Source organism: Leptonotus elevatus, chromosome 7, assembly GCF_054856555.1.
Source record: "Leptonotus elevatus isolate MCC_2025b chromosome 7, RoL_Lele_1.0, whole genome shotgun sequence".
Classification (NCBI taxonomy): Eukaryota; Metazoa; Chordata; class Actinopteri; order Syngnathiformes; family Syngnathidae; genus Leptonotus; species Leptonotus elevatus.
Window position 1 is genome coordinate 1,994,649 of NC_141245.1, and position 19,265 is coordinate 2,013,913.

The window sequence follows — 19,265 nt, forward strand, 5'->3', positions numbered from 1 at the left end:
AAGTATATCACTACCTGTATGAATTGTTACAATGACAAATCAATTTACCCACTGGAATTTCAATGAAACTACAATAATCATAGATCAAGAAGTACCTTGTCCTGGGCTGAGAGAAACTTTGACTCCATCTCTCTTTTCTCTTTCAGCACCTTCTGCTTTTCATCATACTCTTCCTCAAGCTGGACTTCCATTTGTTTTAACTAGACAAACACAAAAACATTTACAGTATACCGAAGTAAACAAAGATTTGTGTCAATGTTAACAAGGCTTATGACAAAAATTAAAACAAAAATTTAAACAGGATGGTCAAAATCTTTCCACGCGAGCGCACGCACGCACGCACGCACACACACACACACACACACACCCGCACACGCAGCCGCACACGCACCCGCAACCAAATATAAACGCAAAAAGCACCTTTATATTGTAACTTATCTACTAGAATTTAGCTCTTTTTAGAGAACTGCCACTTTTAGCTCATAAAGCCCGTATCTCACTGAGGGGCGCAGGCTTGGGAGGGTCCGCGCACATAGCGAGAGTTGCTTTTTATGCCCACTTCGTTCAATGTTGCAAAACGGTGCAAAGCCTCTTTATCCTCGCAAAAACCTCTCACAGTCCTTTTCTTGTATTTCGAACGTGTTCAAAATTTCTCTGCGAAAAGAAAAAGGGTTTGAGATACGGGCTTTAATTGATAATTTACCAAAAACATTTTAAAAAAGAAAAAAAGAGAAACTGTTTTTGATTGCTATAAAGCCATTTACGATGGTGTAATAAATATATATTTTTTAGAGGGCGGGGGCAATATTCCGAGAAAATAACAAGCAAATTTGCCGTTTAAAAAGTGGCAAATTTGTGACTTTATAAAATGGCACATTTGCGAGAGAGAAAAACCCTCAGAAACTTACGAGAAATACACGTAGCGTACTACTCGGATGTTTGTGCCAATACTTTTCGGTCGGGTTTTCAAATAAGGAGATAGTAATTGCTTTAGCAGTAACCATATCATGTTAAGCATTCGCACTTTGAAGCATTGGGTACGAACAGCGACAAAGACGCCTCACTTTGCAAAGGTCCACACCCTGAGGATCAAGCATTTAAATTCATTTGTTAAAATAAAACTTGTACATTTATGTTTCCAGAATAATGTTTCCCTCTAGCTGCCGTGTATGACGAGTAAAGTTTAAGTTAAGAATGAATCCGTCTCCGTCCTTCCTTTTCATTTTATAAACAGGGTCCATTAACCACCAACAAATTCTCATATTAGTCTATAGCTACGCTAACGAGTATTTCTCATAAGTTTCTGAGTTTTTTTCTCGCAAATCTGCCACTTTATAAAGTCACAATTTTGCCATTTTATAAAGTCACAAATTTACGAGTTTTTTTCTTGCAAATTTGCCACTTTATCTTCACCTTCTTTTCCTTTGGGCTTTTCCCTTCAGGGGGTCGCCACAGCGAATCAGTTGCCTCTATCTCACCCTGTCCTCAGCATCCTCTGCTCTCACACCAACTACCTTCATGTCCTCTGTCTTCCTCTAGACCTCTTGCCTGGCATTTGGAAACTCAGCATCCTTCTGTCAATATACTCACTCTCTCTCCTCTGGACATGTCCAAACCGCCACTAATGTAGCTGTTACAGGCATCAAATGGAACACAAAATCTCCTTATACTGTGACGATGTTCTGATTTATGGGACTGATTTGGCCAATTCAGTCCCTCCACTTCTTCAGTGTTTACAAGACTATGGTGAAGCTTCAGGCTACAAGATAAATATGAGTAAGAGTGAAGTCCTTCCATTAAATATTATGACAATCATGTTAGAACACTCATAAATCCACTGAAAAATTGTCCAAATGGGTTTAAATACTTAGGTATGAATATGAGAGCAGATAGGACCCACGTGTATAGTATTGGGATAACTATTTGACACTTTTGAAATAGATTACAACTGTTGCACGGCGGTGGGCAGTGACTTAGTGTCACTCGTTTTCTTAACTTCTTCTTACCAGCGTGTTTTTGCTGTCTCTCTCTTTCTATATAAATATTGGCTAAACAATTTTCAAACTTACATGTTTTTTAATGAACCACCTTACCTTCTTGCTGCATGACTGTCTGATTTCCTCGACCTCATCATCTTTGCTCTCTAAATCCTTGGAATGGGTTTGGCGCAATCGCTCCATCTCCATCTCAAGACGTAACTTAGCCTAGAAAACAAATTAGACATAAATACATACCTGCATTTACCATAGTTTGACAAGGCAGTAATGATATTTTCAGTTGCATTTCAAGATAATGGAAACTTGAATATATATTGAGTAGATATAAAAAATCTACACACTGCTGCTTAAATGCCAGGTTTTTGCGATATAAAAAAGGTACATAAATATGAATAAAAAGATAAATAATTTCAAATCTCTTTCCACCATCCATGTAACCCATAACCTGCACAATCAATGCAAAAAATATTTTTGAGATAAGTAAAAATAAATAACGGAGATAATGTGATTTCAAAACTCAAAAGTGTGTGCATAATTGGGGATGTGGCTGTGGTGAGAATTAACCAATTACATTTGTTAGATGGAATAAGAACTCCACTTTTGTTTTAAGTTCAGACCACTTTATTTCGCTCCACTTCGCTCCGGCCACTGTTACAGCACCAGTCCAACAACTGCTCTCCCCCCAGAGCCCACTTGGCATAAAAGAAGTAGCACTGCCCCCTTGCGGTGTGGCATGTGAAGGTTATTAAATTGAACAATAATCTCAGTCCCTTTAAAAAAACACACAAACAAAAACAAGAGAACAAATGAACATTATACACATGTGCAAATACTGAACTGTGTAACCATTAAACAACAAATTGGTTGTTCACTCAATTTTCCAATGCCCTTTATAGAGAGCCTTGAGTAACATTGCTGAAGATGTTCCCTTTTTAGTCAGACAGTCTGCCAATTGATCTTTGGTGTCTGACCACAGCACCTTTTTAACCCTTTTGGTTTCAATGAGCTCTTTAATAGAGCTGATTTCCAAGCAAAGCCTTTTTTCAGCAACAAATTTAGTAGACTTCAGTGCATCGATAAGAGAATGATTATCAGTAACACAGATTATTGGTACAGGTTGCTCAGCATAGAGTTCAGAAAATAATGTTGACAGAAAAATTGCATTGTCAATTCCGTCAGACATTGCTAGTGTTTCACCTGCAAGTGTACTCCTGCCAATTCTCTTGATTTTCTTTGACTGCCAAAAAAATAGGAGAAAACTCACTCATCAAAACAGTAATATGGCTACCTTGAGTACCTCCATCTGAGAGATTTGTAAAAGATGCATCAGTAAATGTAACCAACTTCAGGCTATCATATTTTCCAAGGTATTGAAAGTTCAACTCAACTGTCTTAGTTTTGATTTTAGACACAACTCTATTTGCTCCATGAATGGTCTGTATGGTAGTACATTTGAGATTTGATGCCAGATTACTGGCATCAAACATGGCATCAGGTCTGCTTTGTCTAGCAACCCATAAAAGTTGCCCTATCTATGATCTGAGCTGATCCCTCTCTTCCTCAGTAATAGGTGAAGCTTGCTCAGCTGCTCGTGACGATGTGAGAAGTATAGGCTGTAAGTGTGCAATGTATGTGTCTTGATGTATTTTCACTCTTTTGTCAGAAGTTACAAAATCTACACCGAAAAAAGAAAAATTGTCATGAGCTTCACGCCCAATGCTGAACCTTGCTTTGAGATGTGCCAAGACTGTAATTTAAAAATTTTGAGACCCACCCCAAATGAAATCATCAACATGACAAGCGAGTACACCGGTTACATCCTTGTCATTGTCCTGCCAGTAGAAAACTGCTGGGTCTACTTTGGATACAATACCTCCTGCCTCAATTTTATATTCTTTACTGTTGTACCAATACAGAGAGGCATCTGCCAAACCATACACACACTTCTTTAATTTCCAAAGTGTCCCTACACTGTTCGCTTCAGGAGGAGGTTTGACAAAAATGTCTCTAGACAGTTCCATACCCTGTAAAAAGGCTGACTTTATGTCCATCGAATGAAGTTGCCATTGTCTTTGACAAATCCCTGCTACAAGAAGCCTCAGTGACTCAGACGCACAGGTTGGTGAGTATTTTTGTAGCTCTGTAACTTGCAGCTCCTCAAATCCTCTTGCAACAAGCCGTGCTTTTGGTACTAATTCAGTCACTGTCTCTTTCAGGGTGCAGGCCCATCGTGTGGATATGCGCTTTGGTCCCTTGTCCTCAACTTCTTCAAACACATCATTTTGTCTCCAGATTTGTATTTCACTTGACTTAGCTTCATCGAATGAGACATCTTTTGTCACAAGTATGTTCTCACAGGGATTTACCGAGGCATCACGATGCACCTGGATTTGAAGATCCTCCAACTGTGACACATCTGCAGATTTGTTGGTGCCAGCCATTCGAGCAGGCTCAAGCAGCTCCAAATTGTACCAGTTTTTTTATTTTCCTGTCACTTTTCAAGCACGTCCCAAAACTTTTGCCGTTTGTTGAATGCCATTTTCTGTATTTTTGAACGTTACAATCTGACCAGCCTTTAAATTGACACTACTTCCATGCTCTTGTCCCTCAGCCCTCTGGTTTTCCATAGCGGGCAATAGATCATTCTCACTGCGTTCAGAATGTGTCTCTTTTTCCGGCTCATCTGTCATATCAACAGCACACTGTTGCTTGTTGTTGTTTTCTTGATCACAGGTAATCTGAGAGTCGTAATCATATTCCTGAGTAACTTTCTTGAGTCTGAGTTGATGAACTCGAACACAGGTGCCTCCAAGTCTGACAAAAACAACTGCACCATCCTGTCCAATGACCACTCCTGGCCCTTTCCATTCAGAACAGTCCACTCTTTTGTAGTAAACCTTGTCACCGAGTTCAAACTTCTCATCTGTGTGACGCACTTATTTCTTTACCAAATATGCTTGGTGACCCATTCACTTTTTGTGGTACCTTCTAGAGCAGGTGCTTGGTCAATCAACACAGAAGGTAGATTGGGATTATGTTCAAATACCATCTGATATGGACTGTAGCCATGAACACTTTGCATGCAGTTCTTGGCCATCAAAGCCCAGCCCATAGCAGTGCTCCAGTTGCATCAAGTGCTTGTTTTCACTTTCATTATGATCTCAATTAGGGTCTGATTGTGTCTTTCTAACAGCCCGTTACTCCAAGGACTGTAGGCAGCTGTTGTTTTTACTTCCATGTTAAAATTCTCAGCCATGTCTCTCACTTCTTCATTGTTGAACTCCCCACTATTATCACTAAACAGTTTTTTAGGTGGGCTGTGCACACTGATCCAGTCGTGAATAAAATGTTTGACTATCTCAGAAGACCTTTTTGTAGTAAGCACACTCCCTGCACTAAAACGAGTGAACTGATCAATAATATGTAGGTACCACACTCCTGGCTCGAGCTCATGCAAGTCCACAGCAACAGTTTCATTATACATTGAAGCAAGTGGTAATCCCACAGCAGGTTTAGGTTTAACTCTACAATATTTTTTACACACTTCACATTGACTTACTACCTTCTGTAGCAGGTCGACACATCCAGTGTCCTTGTGGCCGGAGCTGCTCAAAAGTCTTTTAGCTTGTCTGCAGAGTCATGTCCAAATTGTTTGTGAAGTTTCTCTAAAACCCTCATCTTCTCATCTATTTTCATTGTTTCTGTTATTGTCAGTATTTCTTCCTCAGTAGCTGGCATGTGCTCCGTATCACCATTTCTTCTCACTGTCCACAATGCTTACACAATAATGTCCAGAACTAGTCAAATCCAGTTTGACAGGCTGCTTGAACATTACTGCACTGTCACGCTCCATGTTCAAAACTGTTCCTGCTCTTTTTAGGGATGTCTTGCTTAAGAGCAGTTGGATGTCAACAGGTACAACTTCAGCTTCTATGTTACACTTTGTGTGCCCAATTTTAGCCGGTATGTTCACACTTTTCACTGAGTAGACCACTTTTCCATCGCCAAACTTAAATGGCCTGCAACTTTTGTTTTTCACTCTCTCTCATAGTATTAGCACTTTTCTTTCCTAATACTGTGCTGTTGTGTTCAAGCCACTGTTGTCCGCACACTGTCTTAGTGCAAGCAGTGTCTATGATTGCTGAGCCAAAACATTCTGTCATTAACATCTCTGCATCTGTTGGTGGTTCCTTGGTAAACAGAGTAACATTGCACTCTTCAACTTCCGTTTCATGATCCTCCGTTATTTTTACACTCTCGTCTTTGTGTGGACAGTCTTTAGCCCAGTGAAACGTACTTTGGCACAGAGGACATTTTGATCGCCGTCCATACTTGTCAAGTGGATTTGTGCCGTTTTGTGGAGTTTTTTGTCGAGGGGACCTTTGCCAGGCTTGGTTTTTTTTCCTCCATTGCTGCTCCGTAGCATATACCATTTCCTGGCTGATACCTTCCATTACAGCACTCGCATTTCCGCCAAATATCCTCTTCAGCGCTGACTTCATGTTAGAAAATGTTAAGTCACTGCATGCTGTTAAGGCTAGCTGCCTGACTGTCATTTCCAAACACGCTGTGTCCAACAGCTTAAAAGCTAAAACAGCATCGGGTATTTGTTGTATTTCCGCGTTCGTGAATATCGTTGTTCAAACTCAATTATATAGTCCGCCATGGACATATTCACATCTTTCATAATCCGGTCAAAATTGGAGTAAGCCTCATATATTCTGTCCTTTTCTTCTTTTAGGAACAACCCATCAAGTTTCGCAAATAGAGTGTTCATTCCCGTGTCATCATTTAGTGCGTCTGCTGGAATTTCCATTGCTGTTTCTCGCGCCCTACCTGATAGCGCCAAAGCCACCGCGAAGGCTTGCTTTTTCTTCTCCAAGTCGGTGACTCTTGTCCAAATTCCGACCTCATTTTTCCAGCTTTCGTAGGGTTTTCCTTCTTCAAATGGTAGCGGAACTCTGTAGTTGCTAACCATGCTCTGCTACCAATGTTAGATGGAATAAGAACTCCACTTTTGTTTCAAGTTCAGACCACTTTATTTCGCTCCCGCCACTGTTACACCACCAGTCCAACAACCGCTCTTCCCCCAGAGCCCACTTGGCATAAAATAAGTAGCACTGCCCCCTTGCGGTGTGGCATGTGAAGGTTATTAAATTGAACAACAACATTGACACTCATGTTAAATAAGAGTCAGCACACACCATCATTTAAAGGAGTGCTGCAAGTAACAATCATCTTAATGATTGATTAATCTGTCGTTTGTAGTTTGTTGTGTTGAAGATGAGAGATCAACGAATCTTTACTTGAATTTAGCTATTAAGAAAGAGACGTTCAGGATAGCTTGTGCATTAGTATTGAATTTGCAGATTTACTTAGAAATTTTCCAATGTAGCGCTAACAGCAAAAAAAATTCAACCAGCTAAAGGCAGTTGAATCTACATAGGAGAAATATTTTTTTTATCTAAGGAGACATCTGTTTGTCTACGTGCCAAAATGTGATTGAATGTGCTTCTCTAATTCCTAATTAATAATTGCTTTGTTGGTCTGTACTGTACCTGTTCCAACATCTGGATGGTTCCTGCTTGCTCATCAAGCTCCTCCTCCTGGTCCTTCAACTTTGCCTCCATGTCGCGAAGCTGCTTTCTCATCTGAATAATCATAAAAATATTAAACATTTACTTCAAACAAAATTTACATTTTGTAATATCATGGTATACAACTACTTTTTTGTATTTCAGAGCCAAAGATATGACACATCTGTATATATGGCAGTACATTTATGTTTCAAAGTCAGAGACCAAAAAGACCTTGGCTAATGATGCTTCATCCTTGGACTCTTGGGAGTTGAGATCCTGCAGCTCAGTCTCGAGTTGGTCCAATTTAAGATTAATTGCACACACTTCCAGATCCTTGTCCTGTAGAACCAAACAGAATAAAAGAAAGAAGCCCAAGCAGGTCAGCATGAGCATACAGTACAAAAGAAAGGAAGGCCCACAAACAAATCATTGTGGACAAGATTCCTACAAGTTTTCCATCGTCAAAATCAAGTATTTTTAATACACTGCCCAGCTTATTTTTCAAGATCTTCCAGCATGGCACAGATTTAGTAAAACATACTACATCAGGATAGCTATAACAAAAATTAGGGATGTTATGTTGTTACATTTTAAGTATAGAAGAGGATTAGGGCCAGTGAAGAAAAAAAAAAGGGTTGGTAGGATTCTCACTTTATTCTCAGAATTCTGATTTTAAAGAGAGAATTCTGACTTTAATCTTAGAATTCTGTCTTTAAAGTGAGAATTCTGACTTTAGTCTCAGAATTCTCACTTTATCACTTTAATCTCCAGAATTCTGACTTTAAAGAGAGAATTCTCCCTTAAATCTCAGAATTCTAACTTTGTGACATAGAGCTATGAATTGTGGGGGGAAGTCAGAATGTCAGAATTTAAGATTCTCACTTTAAAGTCAGAATTCTGAGAATTAAGTGAGCATTCTGACTTTAAAGTCAGAATTCTGAGAATTAAGTGAGAATAAAGTCAGAATCCTGCCAACCTTTTTTTTCTTTACTCTTCTGTATTTAGGTCTCCACCTAGCAAGCAAACATGTCAAACCAGTCAAGAAAAACTAAAATGATCATATATTGTCTTATATTCACTTTTAACCAACTCAAATGTTTTCCTTCTTCAGCTAAAATTAAGAAATTTGCTTTATTGGTTCAGTACTTTTGGAGGGGGTTGTTTCGGCAGCAACAATTCTGGCAAAGTGTCTGCTGAGAGTAAGTGAATATACAGATCCAATACAAAGCATACTATAAAGAAGATTTTGCAAATGGAGCAAGTATATACTGTACATACAGTACCTCAACCTGTTGTCTGAGACTGAAGGCCTCTCCGGTCAGCAAGTCTTTCTCTCGGGCAAGTTTCTCTCTGAAGGTCTTTTCCCTCTGCACCTCATCCTGAGCTGCACTGAGCTCACTGTCGAACCTGAACACAAACGCAAACAACACAGATTTGAAACATTACACAGCATGTTGCTGCTCTGCTGGCCTTTACAATATGTGGCAAAAAGAGAGAGAGTGAGATTAGGTTTGACAGTGTGTGCGAGTGTGTTTTGTTGTGCTTGGACATATACTAACTTCCTCTGCTTTTTCTCCAGATCATGGTTGCGGCTCTGTTGACCCTCCAGGTGAAGTTTGGTGTCTTGTAGTTCGGCCGTGAGTCTCTGTGCTTTTTTCTTTAGATGCTGGATATTTCGTTGTGATTCTTCGTTATCGGCCTGCAGGTCGCTGATCTACACAAACCCAATAGAAAAAACCCTGATGTCTACATCTGGCATAAATCTATATTCTAATATTAGACCATTATTTTGGGCAGAATTGGCAAAGTGACCATTCTTGCCTTACCCACTTCATTCATACTGATTACACACTTAAATTATCATCACTAAGTTGCATTATGAGGTTTTAAGTTTGTGCTTGCTAAAAAAATAAATACAAATAAAAATCTTTTTTATACACTTTGTGCCATGTCTCAGTGCAGTAAAATTTGCAAAACTGCCACAGGGCACGGTGACACCATAATGTTTCACGGCTTGGTTCAATGTCTCCTCTACTCCTCCCAACAGATTTCTGTCAGGTTTGAAGGTCAGCAGGAACGAAAGGAATGAAATCGTAGGTCTCTGAATCAGAATTTAATCGAATCGTGGGCCTCAGAATCGGAATCGAATCGTGAGGTACACATAGATTCCCACCCCTAATTGTTAAACCTTTGGAATTATTTGGGGTTCTACATACATTTTAGATAAAATACCATATGATATTCCACCCAAATGACAACAATAGACAAACACCGTTTTCTTAAACGAATACCACATGAAGCTATTTAGTGTGAGGCTTCACACTGCAATCAATGCTTCTTAAAATGAGAAAACTCAAAACTTGCTGGTGTTTTTTTAGAGGGCAGAGCAGTTCTAATAAACTACCTCAAATCTCATAACATTGATTGGACTGTAGTTTGGCTGACTCCCAACTCTGACTGGCGCTTGAAGCAATCCTCAGCCTCGGGTTTCAATTAATTTTTACATCGTCCGTTATGGATGTTTACATGCTGTGTCCAATAAAAAAACATGAAAACATACCTGTTTGTGAGGTATTAGTTTCAGCAGATTGTGGTTGTTGATTGCTATGATTTAGATTAAGATCAGATTGCATTTTATGACTAATTCATGCAGAAATCTGGGTAATTCCAGAGGGTTCACATACTTTTTCTTACAATGTAAATTGGTCAGACTGAAATTATTAGAATAGATTACTTTTCAACATGTCTGCCAATAGATGCATAATGCAATTATTCTCTTACCCTCCTCTCCAGCTGTCGTTTGTTTTGCTGCTCTACTTCCAGCTTGTCATCAAACTCCTGCTGCAGTCGCTTCTTGGTAAATTCAATTTCTCTGATGGCTCTTTCATACTTTAGTCTCCACTCTCCCCCTGTCACGTTAGCACAAATATAGTTCACACTTGAGAAAGTTTCATTTATTTTCTCATTCCAAATGTAATTTTAAAGTGGAGGACCCAAACACAGAATTTCAAAATGTGCATTCTGCATACTATTTGCTTGTACAATTCTGTCTTTTTCATTTCTATATGGCATAATACACAAATTCAACTCCTCAAAATGTGTGTAGGCCTATATTTTTCTTTCTGTTTCTTCTTTTTTTTTATTGAAATTTCTTAGTTCTGTTTTCAATACTTATGTGACACATAAAAAGCATGATAAAAACTTATATATTTTTCCAGAAAATGTGTATTTGGAAAAAAAAAATTCCTGTTCATATAACATATATTACTGCGTTTTTTATTTTAATCCCTGTAATACACACGTTGCAGCTTTTGTAAACATTAAAAGTATTTTATTTTATTACATTTTGTAGAACACTCAAAAGGTTATCATGAATCTAATTTTACATAATTTATTGAATCAATGTATAAATGATAAACAAAGAATAATTGAGGAAAAAAGTACATTTTTACCTGTTAGTAATAATTAAAGTAAAAGGAATGAATTCCAGATAGCAAGAGTGAATAGCAGATAGCAGGAATGAAAACTGGGTATTAGGAACAAAAACTGGTTATTAGTTTTAGGGAAAAGCGGGAATCGGGATGGAAAACTGGCTTTCATGCAGCAACAGGTACTAAGAACATGCGCGTATGTGTGTGTGTATTCTTATTTGGGGAAAAAAACCGTGTTAGATCTTTTTAAGATTATTCTGCATTTGATTTTAGGGTATTTAGTCTGGTTGATTAATAGTTGATTCATTTTAGAATATTATTTTAGCCTTTTTAAATTTATAGTCATATTCAAAAGCCTTTTCTTTCAGTATGTTCAATGTTAAGCCAGTGATGTGCTTCCAGTTTTGCCCTACTGTGCCATTGTGTTTGACACCTATGATTTAGAGGTACATTGTACCAATATCAACAGAATATTCGTTTTTCATAAAACAAAACAAACTTAAACCAATGTTTGCCCGTCAAGAAAGAGGACTCTACAAATCAAATTGTAGCTGTACATGCCCATACTATTCAAAGCAACGCCAGCTAAACATCTTGAGCAGGTCGGACGATTGAGATTTTCAATAATGATGCCTAAGTCGAAAAGTTCACGACAACATACACAAACATGAACAGGAGTCTCAATACGTAGGTTAGTTATGGTTGCTATTTTTTGGTGTTTGCACTTGTTTAGGAAGGATTTTTTTTTACCTGATTCGTCATCATCCAACACTCCATTGAGTTCAGAGGCCCTGATCAGGCGAGCCTCCATCACTTCCATTTCCATAGATTCCATCTGTTTCTTCATGTTGTCAAACTGGACCTAATGGAAAGCAAAATACTGTTATGAGGATGAGCATTATGAATGAATGAATGTTTTAATGGTTTTAAACATGTTCAAAATTTCCTTGCGACAAGAAAAACGATTAAAACTGTTGGTGAAGGTTTAGCAATCATTGCGACCTTGTACGAACCCTGACGAGAAATCAACATTTGCTAGCTTCACAAATGTAAATAAATAAATACATAAATGTGCTATTCTACATCTGGGTGTCGTAAAAATACATGTGCATATGTATGCATGGCGAGAAAAAAGCTTAATGCCTATAAAATCCACAATACTGTGGCAATTGTTTTGATTTATTCCGATTTTGAAGTGGGGATGAGTAGACGATTCATAGCATTTCTGTGTCACTAAGCGCATTTAGCTTCTGCACATGTAAAGTTGTACTCATACCTACATATAAACTTACAAGCACAAATGTACGTGTGTGTGTGTGGGGGGGGTGTGGGGGTGCGTGGGGTGTGTGTGTGTGTGTGTGTGTGTGTGTGTACCTGCAGGTCCTGCATGTCCTTCTCAAGACGGAGTCTTTCAGATGTTTCAGTCTCCAGTAGTTGGGAAGCCGACTCTCCTGTATTCCGCTCATCAGTCAACTCTGATGACAGCTCAGTGATCTGATCACATATACACACACACGCACGCACACACGCACAACAATAATTGCGCAAATTCACTTTATATTATCATGAATCCAAGAAACCACACCCCGTGGTTCTTTACCCATCAACCCGTTTTCAGAACCGCTTATACACACAAGGGCAGCGGGGTGCTGGAGCCTATCCCAGCTGGCTTCAGGCAGTAGGCGGGGTACACCCTGAACTGGTTGCCAGCCAATCGCAGCATGGTTCTATAGTGTACATTTATTACCTAGTTTTAGCTACAAAACCCAACACAACCGTGTTCAAAAGTGTGGTTTTTGTGATATTACAAAAACAGAGACAAAGATAAATACTTTCAAAAGGTTTTCAACTATTAATTTGGCATTTCAAGTGAGGAGAAAACAATAATGATTTTAGAGACTGATAATGTGGTTGCACTTTTGTGCACATACTTGGGGGTGTGGCTGTGCTCAGAATTAAACAAACATATTCAAACTCATGTTGAATGTGCGTTGGCACACACATGCTACCATTTAAAGTTCCTGTGATAAAGTTCAGATGTTCTAGTGACCTTTTCCCACCATTTTTGTGACCACACCTTACAACACAAGCCATGTTCCACAGAGAGCTTCCAGATCATCAGAGGGAGCTCACTGTTCAAAGGTATTAGTCAGGAGATGGGTACAACTACAACAACAATTCCGAATTACAACATATACCACGGCTACTCAATGGCAGCTTATTAAAACAATACACTGTTTACTGTTTTATAAAAATACATTAAATTAATATATAACACAGGTTGCATGGCCCGTTAGAAAAATTAATTGCCCACCTCTGACTTGCAGTTTGACAGAGATCAGCTAACTTGTTTAGCACAGCTCTCTTGGGCAACAGTCCGCTGTAAAATCTTTTATTGCACCATGGACCACTTTAGTGTAATGGCGTATTTTGACGAAACGTCGAAACTACAGCGCATTGAAAATGACATCACACATCTAAGGGCTTGGATAACGACCAATCACGGATAAACTGTTTCCTGGGTTTGGTCATGTAACGTTCGCAAGCTGAGTCCTTAGGCACTGTGATGTCATTTTCAGTTGACATTAATTAACAAAATGGCCGCCCCCTGAGATGGATAAAAAACTGTGGATTTTTCCAATTAATTCATATTCCACAAATGGCAATATTAATCAAAATATTGTGTTTAGACTAGTGGTGCCGAATTGAACATATTATTGTAAAAAATATATATTTAATTTTTTTTATTGACTTTCCCTTTCAAAAAAGAAAATTCCAAACAGCTAGTCAAGAAATGGCGCGTCATGCCCCATCCCCGCTCCCGTCACAAAGGCAGAGACAGGCAGCAGCAGCAGACCCCAGCCCTCCTCAGCACGCTTTTGCTTTTGTTTCTGGTGTTTTATACTATACAGTGATCTCTCGCTACTTCACGGTTCCAAAATTCATACATTACGGGTTTTATCTTGGGTTGTACCTCGATATTTTGTGTTTTTTTGGAGACTGGGCGTGGAACGTAACACCCGCGAAAAGTGAGGGAACATTGTACTTGAAAATTCCATCTTTACTGTAGTGCAGTCACGTTTTTCTAAATATTTACTAAACACTAGTAGCATGCAGAAGACAAACATGATGTCACAGCTTCTTTTGTTCTTGCTTACTGTTGTGATAAAACCAATGAAAACTATGGAAAAATATTTCTGTGTGGTCACATTATTTTGTAGAAATCTGATTGAATCTGATGAGTATTCAACAATCATGTGAAATAAATAGGTAAATAATTATGACTTATTTATGAATAAATTACAAGAAGTACACTTTTTCTCACGTTTGGTATATTGGTAAGCATCTATACCACACATTGTTTGTTAAAAATGCTTACCAATTGCAATTAATCAATTGTAATTGTTTATACAGCGATAAGCGGTTCGGAAAATGAATGGATAGATGGATGGTTGTTTATAAAGCTTACCCTGCTCTCAAGACGATCACTGTTGAGTCTCAGTTCATTCCTTTCTTTCTCTACCTTCTCCAGCTTCTGCTTCAGCTGGAGGATCTCTTCCTAGAAAGTAAATGGCATTAAGATGCATGATAGAAAATTAATCTCAATACTTGACTCATTAAAATATTGAACTCAATTACTAATTGATTATTAATTTATTTGCGAAAAGAAATCCAAGGAAAGCGGAAACCACCTGATGGTATGCGTTTTATGCTTACATCCTTGCCACGGATTTGTTCCTCTGTGAGTTGCACCTCAATTAGAGGTCTGACGGTAGTGAAAAGCTTCCACCATGGCCAACCTTTCACCCCACGATTCTTCTTTATGTTCTTCTGGATACAACGAATCGCTAAATCCTGGATCTGTCAGACAGAAAGTATACAGATTGAAAGTTTTCATTAGAAGACAAGAACAAAACAAGACTGAATGGGAGAATAATAATAAATGTAAAACTTTGTTTGGTTGTTGTACTTTGTGCTGATGTTCAACTTGGCCTTGTTTATAACAGGATTCACTTTGATAACAATAGTTCTTCTTGTATTAGTCCATTTTTCCCCAATAAATTGTAGTTGTGTACAGTAGTAGTTGTCTGTTCCTGCCTTTGTGTCCCCATCCCTGCCATCACAATATACTTTTCAGCACGTTCAACAATACCAGACATAAGAGTCGCAACAAAATAATTCCGGTCCCATTCTTTCCATCCACCCCAATACCGCTTATCCTCATTGGGGCCTCTACCTCTCCTTCATACCTGACTCCAGAAAGGCAGCTACATATGCAACATTGATACAAAGCTGAAAGCGATGGGGTGGCAGCGAAAGTGTGGTGGGGGGTTTGTCTATGGTCAACTATTTAATTTGGCTTAGTGTTGGCTAGATGGCAGCACAACTCGCCATGCTCCACCACTCTCAACTCTTGCAATGGCAATGGGATAGAGTGGAGCGAGAGAGAAGACTACTATCTGAAGGAATAAAAAGTTGTCAGGATCTGCTCTGTGTATTCCTCAAAGGAGGTTCACATTTTGTCATTGTGCAGGTTTTTTCCCCTCAATTTCTACCTTTTCTCTAACCCCATATATACTTTCCCTGTAAAAAGGTGTAAAGTATGAGGGAGAATTGAGAGAGAAAAAAAATATAAAAGCAAATGTAATTAATTGGAAAATAGTTTTTATACTTAAAGTATTGTCCTTGACATCTGATTTTAAACCTAGTTTAATTTATTGAGAAACATACGTATTTGCAAACCCAATTCCAATGAAATTGGGACGTTGTGTTCAACATAAACATACTACAACAGAATACAATGATTTGCGAATTATGTTCAGTCACGATTTTCATTCATATGCCACCGTAATTGCACACACAAACACAGGTTGGCTGTGTTCGCCAGTCACTTCCAAAGGAAGATTATGAAACCAGAGATGGGTAAGAGTGCTATTCAAATTATGGCAGAACTTGACGACATCATACACGTTTTTATAGCACAATAGACCAGAAAATAAGTCCAAAATGAACAGGGCCGTGTTGTGTGCACAGCGATGATGTGGACTGCACAAATAAATGTCCAATTTCATTTTGACACTTAATCGGCTTAAACCTTTCTTTCAGGGAGTCGGATGCTGTTGATATTTAATGTTCATATAGCTTACTGCCCGGGCCGCAACATCTTATTGCGTTTTGGAGGAATTTCATTGGCTTAATGTAGCCGCAAGGGGTTACAAGCCAGTGTCTTCTTGTGCCGGTCCCAAGCTTGGATAAATACAGAGGGTTGTGTCAGGAAGGGCATCAGACGTAAAACTTTGGCCAAATCAATATAAGACTTCCAAACCGGATCGGTGGAGGCCTGAGTTAACAATGACCGGCATCAGTGCTGTTGACCTACATGGTGCCGGTGGAAACTGGACTACTTTTGGTCGAAGAAAGACAGAAGGAAGGTGTGTCCGTAGGAAGAAAGAAAAGAGGAACACCAAGAGTCTAGGACTGAGAGTAGGGACTTTGAATGTTGGAACTACGACAGGAAAAGTTAGAGACCTGGTTGACATGATATAGAGGAGGAAGGTGGTTATACTGTGTGTTCAGGAGACCAGGTGGAAAGGGAGCAAAGCTAGAAGTTTAGGAGCAGGGTTCAAGTTGTTCTATCATGGTGTAGATAGGAAGAGAAATGGAGTAGAAGTTATTGTGAAGGAGCAGTTTGTTAGGAACGTTCTGGAGGTAAAAAAAAAAGTGTCAGATAGAGTGATGAGCCTGAAGCTAGGAATCGAAGGTGTGATGATCAATGTTGTTAGTGTGTATGCGCCACAGGTAGGATGTGAGCTGGAGGAGAAGGAGAACTTTTGGTTGGACCTTGATGAAATGATGCAGAGCATCCCTAGAAGTGAGAGAGTTGTCATTGGTGCAGACTTCAATGGACATGTTGGTGCAGGAAATGGTGATGAGGAGGTGATGGGCAAGTTTGGTATCCAAGAGAGGAATGCAAAAGGACAGATGGTTGGTTGACTTTGCAAAAAGAATGGAAATGGCTGTCGTGAATACTTTCTTCCAGAAGAGGCAGGAACATAGGGTGACCTACAAGAGTGGAGGTAGGAGTACACAGGTAGACTACATCTTGTGTAGACGGTGTAACCTGAAGGAGATCAGCAACGGCAAAGTATTGGTAGGTGAGAGGGTAGCCAGACAGCATAGGATGGTAGTGTGTAGGATGACTCTGGTGGTGAGGAAGACAAAGACGGCAAAGGCAGAGCAGAGGACAAAACGGTGGAAGCTGAAAAAGGAAACGTGTTGTATGACTTTCACGAAAGAGTTGAAACACACTCTGGATGGTCAGGAGGTGCTTCCAGATGACTGGACAACTACAGCAAATGTGATCAGGGAGACAGGTAGGACAGTCCTTGGTGTGTCATCTGGAAGGAAAGGAGATAAGGAGACTTGGTCGTGGAATGAGGAGGTGCAGAAGTGGATCCAGAAAAAGAGGTTAGCTAAGAAGAAGTGGGACACTGAGAGGACTGACGAAAGTAGACAGGAGTACAGGGAAATACAGCGTAAGGTGAAAGTAGAAGTGGCAAAGGCCAATCAAGGGGCTTACAATGACTTGTATGCTAGGTTGGACAGTAAGGAGGGAGAGACTGATCTATACAGGTTGGCAAGGCAAAGAGACAAAGATGGGAAGGATGTGCAACAGGTTAGGGTAATAAAGGATAGGGATGGAAGTGTGTTGACAGATGCCAGTAGTGTGATGGGAAGATGGAAAGATTACTTTGAAGAGTTGATGAATGAGGAAAATGAGAGCGAACAAAGAATAGAAGAGGTGACTTGTAGACCAGGAAGTAGCAAAGATTAGTAAGGATGAAGTGAGAAGGGCACTGATAATTTACCTGTGGAGGTATGGAAGTATCTAAGAGAGGTCGAATTTCTGACTGGGTTGTTCAACAGGATGCTAGATAGTGAGAAGATGCCTGAGGAATGGAGGAGAAGTGTACTGGTGCCCATTTTTAAGAACAAGGGAGACGTGCAGAGTTGTGGCAAATACAGAGGAATAAAGCTGATGAGCCACACAATGAAGCTATAGAAAATAGTAGTTGAAGCTAGACTGAGGGCAGACGTGAACATTTGTGAGCAGCAGTATGGTTTCATGCCAAAAAAAAAAAAAAAGAGTACCACAGATGCAGTATTTGCTTTAAGGATGTTGACAGAGAATTACAGAGAAGGTCAGAAGGAGCTGCATTGTGTCTTTGTAGATCTGGAGAAAGCTTATAACAGGGTGCCCAGAGAGGAGCTGTGGTTTTGTATGAGGAAGTCTGGAGTAGGAGAGAAGTATGTTCAAGTGGTACAGGACATGTATGACGACTGTAAGACAGTGGTGAGGTGTGCAGTAGGTGTGACGGAGGAGTTCAAAGTGGAAGTGGGACTACATCAGGGATCAGCTCTGAGCCCCTTCTTGTTTGCTATGGTAATAGACAGGATGACAGATGAGGTTAGACAGGAATCTCCATGGACTATGATGTTTGCAGATGACATTGTGATCTGGAGTGAGAGCAGGGAACAGGCGGAGGAGAAGCTAGAGGCATGGAGGTTTGCCCTGGAAACGAGGGGAAAGAAGGTTAGTCGTAGCAAGACGGAGTATTTGTGTGTGAATGGTAGGGACCCAAGTGGAAGAGTGAGGTCACAGGGAGAAGAGACTAAGAAGGTGGAAGAGTTTAAGTAATTAGGGTCAACAGTCCAGAGCAATGGAGAGTGTGGAAAAGAAGTGAAGAAGCGTGTGCAGGCAGACTGGAACGGGTGGAGAAAAGTGTCAGCTGTGATAGAAGAGTTTCAGCTTAAATGAAAAGAAAAATGTATAAAACTGGTGCGACCAGCGATGTTGTTTGGTCTGGAGACAGTGTCACTGAGGAAAAGACAGGAGGCAGAACTGAAGGTGGCAGAAATGAAGAAGCTGAGGTTCTCTTTGGGAATGGCCAGAATGGATAGAATCAGGAATTAGTACATCAGAGGGACAGCACATGTTTAGAAGCTTTGGAGGTAAAGTCAGAGAGGCCAGACTGAGATGGTTTGGACATGCCCAGAGGAGAGATAGTGAGTATATTGGCAGAAGTATGCTGAGTTTATAAGTGCCAGGCAGGAGGTCTAGAGGAAGACCAAAGAGGAGGTTTATGGATGTAGGTAAAGAGGACATGAAGGTAGTTAGTGTGAGAGCAGAGGATGCAGATGACAGGGTTAGATGGAGGCAACTGATTCGCTGTGGCGACCCCTGAAAGGAAAAGCCG

The 19,265-nt window shown here is 39.8% G+C and overlaps 1 protein-coding gene across 4 annotated transcripts in view; it reads right to left on the bottom strand.

The window, feature by feature from the left end:
- myo18ab (myosin XVIIIA b) overlaps nt 1-19,265 on the bottom strand; it is a 118,911-nt gene that overhangs the window by 18,352 nt on the left and 81,294 nt on the right. For all 4 annotated transcript variants that reach the window (XM_086079827.1, XM_086079825.1, XM_086079826.1 and 1 more), the window contains 11 exons: nt 14,725-14,868; nt 14,477-14,566; nt 12,382-12,501; nt 11,758-11,869; nt 10,358-10,485; nt 9,136-9,290; nt 8,860-8,983; nt 7,808-7,915; nt 7,556-7,648; nt 2,094-2,204; nt 96-200 (listed from right to left, as the gene is read on the bottom strand). In XM_086079827.1, the coding sequence (XP_085935953.1) occupies nt 96-200; nt 2,094-2,204; nt 7,556-7,648; nt 7,808-7,915; nt 8,860-8,983; nt 9,136-9,290; nt 10,358-10,485; nt 11,758-11,869; nt 12,382-12,501; nt 14,477-14,566; nt 14,725-14,868 (1,290 nt within the window). The remainder of the gene's footprint in view (nt 1-95; nt 201-2,093; nt 2,205-7,555; nt 7,649-7,807; nt 7,916-8,859; nt 8,984-9,135; nt 9,291-10,357; nt 10,486-11,757; nt 11,870-12,381; nt 12,502-14,476; nt 14,567-14,724; nt 14,869-19,265) is intronic.